This window comes from Austrofundulus limnaeus, unplaced genomic scaffold (assembly GCF_001266775.1).
Source record: "Austrofundulus limnaeus strain Quisiro unplaced genomic scaffold, Austrofundulus_limnaeus-1.0 Scaffold281, whole genome shotgun sequence".
NCBI classification, from domain to species: Eukaryota; Metazoa; Chordata; class Actinopteri; order Cyprinodontiformes; family Rivulidae; genus Austrofundulus; species Austrofundulus limnaeus.
In genome coordinates, this window is record NW_013952683.1 from 10,527 (window position 1) to 17,653 (window position 7,127).

The following is a 7,127-nucleotide window of genomic DNA, read 5'->3' on the forward strand; positions in this document are numbered from 1 at the left end:
GATTATGAGCTTTAATAAGTAAAATTATCCCAGCTACAATGACAGACAACAAATATTACATTTATAGTATTACAACTAAAACAGTTTTTGACGCCGCCACTGCTGTTTGTCCTTCATGAGCCTTCGTAGACAAGATGGCGGTGCAAGATGGCGGCTGCCTGTGTGGGGAACCACGACCATGGAGATATAAACACCTTTTTATAAGGTAAAAATAATAAAACAAGGTCTTTGTCTGCAATGATTAGACATGTTTTTTATAATTGTCATTAGTGATTATCTCAATTTCAGCTAAAAGACTTGACAAAATCCTACACACTGTGCCTTTAAACTGGAGCCTTACCTGCAAAACCTGACAACCAAGGGTTAATTGGCGTTTTGTTGAAATGCTAACATTCCCCCACTTAGTTCCTGTGAAGTGCATTGACAGGTTCCTGTAACAGACTCTTCAAAAGACTTCATAATGTCCACAGTACTAAGTGGTCTGTTCAAGTTTGTAGCAATGAGGTCCTGAATGTTGATGACTTTGGGAGGATTACCTTGGACTTTTCATCAATCCTAGTCGACTGAGTAAATGGCAAGAGAAGGTATCTGTTCTCAGCTAGCCATACAAGCTAGATCTGTAGAGAAGCTAAATTATTTTGTTTTTCATTTCTTGTCCCAGCACATTTTTAACCTCCTAGGACCTGGCACCACAAGTGTGGACAAAAATGCACGCAATGCAAGAGTTTGGGTCTTATGGGGGTATAGTTGTTAGTGTTTATTTATTAACATTTCATTAAGAGTTAGGTGTTTGAATAGTTTTTGCTATTAAAAAGACCCCCCATGCTGCCTGTAAACAATAAAGAGGAAGCATTTAAATTTATTTATAAGGTTGGTGGACAATTTTCCCATTAATGAAAGTAGCACAGCAACAAGCTATAATGTTATCACTGCCATTCCTTAATAGTATGAAATATTCATGTCTTACTTCTGATCATTCTCACACTATTGACCCCTGAAACAGTATTTTTTTTWAATCTCACAGCTCCTGGTTGGGATCCTTCTCACCTGGTTCGGCGCTCGGGCGTCTGACTGCAGGTGTGCTGAGGAGGAACAGTCCTCCACTTCATGGCCTCCAGAACCATGGCCTCTGCATCCACCAGGCCAAAACCATACAGGTGACTGACTGTAAAACACATCAAGTACTTTGTTGGTGGATGAAGAGGTTTGTGCCTCTACATCCACCAAAGCCTTATTACGCTCACACTTGTTCATATTATTAAAATAGAAACAGCTTCACATTTTAAAGGAAGCAAAGAAAAGGTGTTCGTTGGGAATAAAAGTGGAATGCAGCCTGCCTCTGTGTCCAGCAGCATTGGTCTTCCAGTCATCAGCTTTCAGGTGGGATGGTCTGGAGGTCTTCACTAGCAAGTGCTGTACATCCCTCCAGGTGAGCAAAATGCTACAAGAAACAAAAAGTTCCCGTCATCTGTGCCTCCTACAATTTATTGTTTGCTCTTTTGAAGCAGATTTTTTTTTCTGAATTTCTAATTTGGTACATTCCTATATTGTAGTATGACTACAGCACAGTTTGTACTTTGAACTTCTGTGCAGTGTTAAAAACATGGTTGTTAGCTATTCTGGATTTGTGTTTAATTTTTTTGGTTGTTGTTTCAATAATAAAAAAAATGTTTTTAGTTTTTTTTTTCTAAATCAGACAGTGTCTTTTAATGTAAAGTATTTTTATCAGCTGCATCCAAAGACAAACATGTCTTTGATCTGTCTACGATCATCTGCCTCTCATGTTAACAAAGTATCAAACTGGAAGTAAACTCTCACTGGAAGGATTACCAGCAAGTTCTCCTAGAAGCTTTAGTGTCTCTGAACATACTTATTAACTACCTTTGGAAGATTGTCACTACCCGATGGACAGATGGATATTTGAAGAAGAAATATCATTAAAATGCTTTTCAAAAAACTAAAATAAGTACAACTAACCCTAACCATTTTGTGCAATATAAATCATTACAAACTAATAAATGTAAGGTGGATTTCAAAGAGATGTAAATTTTGAGCAAGTAATAAAATATCATAATATTCAATACTATAGAATAAATCACATTTGCAGTACATAAAGAGCAACTTGGACCTTCTACTATAGATGAGTAAATTTATTAATTTTATTTATTCCATCGGTTATTTCTCTCACTTCAAGCACTTCTTTAAGTCCTAATATAATAACTTACCTACAAGAACAAAAATACTACTGATTAGAAAGAAATTACAGAAACTCTGACACGTCTCAAAAAATAAATGCAAGTGGGGAAAAACATATTAAAACATGTAACAAAGAACGCAAAAACATTCAAAGATGACTAACTTTGCCTCCAGGGCGAGAGCTATGATTCCAGCCACAATGGGAGCAGAGACAGACGTGCCTGTGTGACCCTCAGTGCAGCGATGCCCGATATCTGTGGTTACCTTCCAGAAAGCACAAACACACTGTTTACTTCCCACTGAGTTTGAAACCCAGTAACCCCCACCCCACTCACCCACCCCAAACACGGGCTACACATACAAGCACAGCTGACTTTCACCACAACTCACATCTCATTTTTGTTTTCCATTATTCACTGGTCTATTCTCATGAGGTGTGATGTATATCACCAGTGGTGGGCAGCACTAATGAAAAAATTAGTTGCACTAACCCTAAAGCACTAACTCTAATATTTAGGTCCTCTAATTCTAAAGCACGAATGCACTTAAAAACTTAGCAAAAGCTAATTATAAAGCACTAAAACCCCAGCTGACCCACAGAACATTCCTCAGAGTCAACATGAGACAATATTTTCTGTGTGCAGAATGTTGTCAATATTTCATCTACTGTAGTGGTTCCCAAAGTTGGGGTCGGGACCTCTTTGTGGGTCACAAAACGTCAAGTGAGGGTCTCCAGATGATTTCCAGACATCAACTTAAATGCAAAAAATAATAATAATAATAATAAATATAAAAATAAAATGCTAATAGAATATTTTCATCGTGATTATTGCAATTACACAGCGTTATTAGCAAAGTTTGCATGTGTAAACAAGTAATATCTGGAGTCATGGGTGTCTGCAACTGTTATTTTTTGGGCCGGAAGCAAAAAGGTTTGAAAACCACTAATCTAGTGAATAAGTGGCACACAAATGACCAACACGTCTGACAGCTCTCACCCTCAGCTGTTGACAATAATGTTATCAATAATATTTAAATAACTCAATTAATGCTTATACATTTGTCCCATAAATTTAGCAAGTGCTRATCCACTAATGAATTAAAAAAATTGCCAAAGCCCTGAATCACTAATCAGGAAATTAGTTCCCCTATTAGTGTTTTAGTGCTTTAGGGGAACTGTGCCCACCACTGTATATCACTTTAAAACTGTAACCTAAACACACACATCTACTGACGTGGTGTTAAAAATCTTGGCTACCTCTGATGTTTAAACATATTTGTTCTGAATTATTAAACGTCACTTTATGAAGACGTTGAGGGAGTCCGTACTTACGATCTTCCGCTCGTGAAACTCTCCGCTGCTGTAGGTTGTGGCCATGATGGAGCTACACACCTCCAGGTACCAGGGCTTGTTTCCCTTCTCCGTAGTGCTGGAGACAGAGATGGTGTAGATGCTGCTGGTGTAGCCGTCACATGAGCAGTGATCGCCCTGCCGCCCTCCATTACCTGCTGCCCAGACAAATATGGACCCCAGGCCTTTGCGGCCCTGTGTGACATAAATACACAGGTTTCCTTTTTGCAAATCCACACACATTATGTATGTTCATACACCAGACAGACAGATGGAACAATGGTCAGGACCTTCTTGATGCCTTGCTCAAAAGCCTGCTTAGTTAAGGGTCCCGGACCATCAACTGTCCTGCCGTCATCTTTTGGTCCCCAGCTGGCGCTGTAGACGTGGATGTAGTCAGGTCGAATTCCCAAAGACTTGGCCTCCACGATATCAGTCACATCCCCATCCAGCATTCGAATCCCTGTTTTCATTGTAACATCAGTGTCACAAAACAACCTCCACCTCCATGTCCCATCCAGTTCTGTCATATCTGTCTGAACGCTAAATTATTACAATAAAMGGTTTTTATTCTCTGCTTTTCCCCCCTCTGATATAATGTTGTCTCTTTAAAACTAAAAGGTCCACAAAACATCTTGGAAATGAAGACTTGAATGAACTTACTGTATTTATTCATRTATAATACTAGAAATTTAACCCTAAAAATCATCCATAAAGTGTGTGTGTGTCTGTGTGTGTGTGTGTGTGTGGGGGGGGGGGTAGTATTATTATACAAGTAGTATTATACACAGGTTATTGATGATTACATTTTTATGCTTTTTAAGCTCAAAAAATGATGATCGTATTATACATGAATAAATATTAAGTATTTTTGCTGTAGAGGTTTCCCGTACTTTACGTATTTTGATTTTATCTGTAACTTTCCAGTTCTATTGTGGTTTCACCCAAAGGCATCTACCTCCAATGCGAGCATTGTAGGCAACTCCAACGATGCAATGGGAGTTGTTGGCCGCTGCTGCCACTTCACCAGCACACCGAGTCCCGTGTCTGCATGCCAACAGTAAACTCAGTGATTATACCTCCTAAACAAGTGCTGAAAGATCAAACTGGTTTGTTTCATTGATAGAAACATGATAGAAACCATGGTGCGGTAGTTCTCATTTTGCAAGAAACCAACACATTTTATATCACACTTTCAGGACTCACTAAAGAAAAACAAACTGGTGAGACAATTTCTTATACTGTATATATATATTTCAGTACGATGAGTGGTTTCACTGGAAGGTAGAAAGTGTGGACAGAGTAAATTGGGTAAATGGGATAAAATTCTTTTCTTACATGTTTTCATTGCGGGAATCATAACGTGGTGTAGGATCGTAGTCATTCCCATTCACATCATAGCTCGCAAGATGGTCCTACAAAAATGATAAACAGTGAAAATGGCAACATAAACAAAAATAATAATTTTCAAGTCAGTATAGCATCAATATAGTATCTTTTGTCCCCTCTCCTTCTGTCAGCCTCTTATGATGATGTAATGGATCTTTTCATACTTTAAAACCAATTACTTCATTACGTACAAAGTTTTGAATGAGATCAGGGTGGTTCCTCTCAATGCCGTCATCCAGTATGGTGACCACCACGTTTTTGCCCGTGAATCCTCTTTGCCAGGCTGCCAGAATGTTCATCTCTGAGCGACACCGGCTGGTCCTGTCATTGCAATGCTGAGGAGAAGCGTAAACACACACATCAACTCTCTTTTCTTGCCAAAATGACCTGATAACTAATAAGTGAAGCAGACTTACAATGTACCACATGTTGGACCATTTTGGGTCATTAAAGTAAGTGAAGTTTGGGTCACTTTGGACGGAGCGCTTCACTCTGGGCTTGACTACCTGCTGTTGGGCCCAGTCCACCTGAGGACAGAAGTGGAAATGATACACATACTGAGCTGTCTAAATGTAACACAGGAGTTTTGTTAAAAACCTTACATAATGTGCACATTGAGTCATCTTTGTCAATTTTACATGATTACTTTTAACCAACTACTCAAATTATTCCAAAGAAATGTCTTAATTAGAGTATTTGAAATATCTAATTACTGGATGTACCAGGTAGCCTCAGATTTAGAATTGGCTAGTGCAGTTGTCTCACAACAAGCAGCTGGGTTTGACTCTACCCTGCAGTCTTTCTGGAGACGTGCACACAAGGGTTGCAAGTGCACTGTTTCCCCACACAGTCCAAAAAGCAAACATGTTAGGTTACCTGGCCACTTTAAGTTATCCTTAGGCGTGCAAATAAATGTTGGTCACTTGCTCATTCCTCATTTTTATTTGTCCCGATGGGAGGCTTCAACAAGACAATCATTCATTTAGATTTAAACCCTTTTATGAGCCTTTTTCATTTTTTGGTGGCAAGTGTATCAAAACACACAACAGGTTCTACCATGTTGTTTTACAGAAGTCGTGACCCATCACATCAAAGTGAGGATTAAGTCAAATTTGATCAAAATGACCTAAGCATATTCTTGACTTTTTAAGCTACATTTTGAATTTGTTTTCCTAATCAGGAGAACTCGCTGACATTTGTTCTAAATCCTATTTTTAGTTTATCCTAATGAGGACATTTTTCACTCACTTTAAAAAGAAACCTCAATCAATTTTTAGGCATTGGGATTTCCCAGCTGGAAAGAAGAAAAACTTTGTTTGCAGGAAAAATGACAAAATTTTAAGACTTTTCTGCTTAAACATGTTTTTTGTTGCTACTGCTCTAAAAACTTCTTCAAAAAATTATGTTTCAGAAAGGATCCCTTGATAAGGTATTTGTTCGTTATGTTTTGACAAAATGCAATTATTGCAAATTTAATGCAATAGTTGCTTATTTCTCCGTAACACTTTGTGATTTAATCCTCTATTGATGCGAAACAAAGCCAATATGAAAAGGTTGTGTGACAGCAATGATACCTCCACAGGATTTAAGAGATAAAGTAGTAACCAGCTGGTGATACCAGAACCAAGTAAACTCAACTCACCTCAAAGTCAAGCCTTTATCTATTAGAATAAATTCACATATTCATCAGACGACTGCGTGCRAGTCTCTTTTAATGAGAACCTGACAGAACCTGATCCAGGTCTTACCTTGGGATCCATGTGGATGAAGCTGTGGGGTCCTTTCAGAGAGTAAGCAGCCCTGCGAACCACTTTGCTGTGGTGAAAATGATAATGATCCTCAAGACTTCCTATCTGAGCAAAGCACATTTTGCATTTTACATTAGTTTTTGCATTTAGTTAAAGAGTGAACAAAGCTGATCTGGAGGGCTTTTTTTTAAAAAATTTACAGATGAAACCTCATGCTGCTAACTTTGTTTTACATTTAAAGTGCATTTTTGTCCATCTTCACATAAAGAATATCATATCTCCAATAAAAAAGGCATGTTTTCTTTCGGCTTTGCCCCAAAAATGAGAACAGATGTCTTGTGCATAGCTGGCAGATTGTCAAACTACAGATGTTTCTAACTGAGAAGAGTTTTTATTTTATCTCTTCCCTGCCTACAATCTCAGTAGTAGCATCTGGTTTATGC

The 7,127-nt window shown here is 38.3% G+C and overlaps 1 protein-coding gene across 1 annotated transcript in view; it reads right to left on the reverse strand.

The window, feature by feature from the left end:
- Positions 1–6,789, reverse strand: part of pcsk6 (proprotein convertase subtilisin/kexin type 6) — a gene marked incomplete at its 5' end in the record, with an annotated part of 14,281 nt that extends 7,492 nt beyond the window's left edge. The window contains 10 exon segments of the mRNA XM_014021182.1: positions 1,048–1,165; positions 1,338–1,441; positions 2,360–2,460; positions 3,530–3,742; positions 3,838–4,010; positions 4,506–4,594; positions 4,886–4,962; positions 5,128–5,271; positions 5,353–5,463; positions 6,685–6,789. Coding sequence (XP_013876636.1) covers positions 1,048–1,165; positions 1,338–1,441; positions 2,360–2,460; positions 3,530–3,742; positions 3,838–4,010; positions 4,506–4,594; positions 4,886–4,962; positions 5,128–5,271; positions 5,353–5,463; positions 6,685–6,789 — 1,235 coding nt within the window.
- Positions 6,790–7,127: the final 338 nt, after the last annotated feature.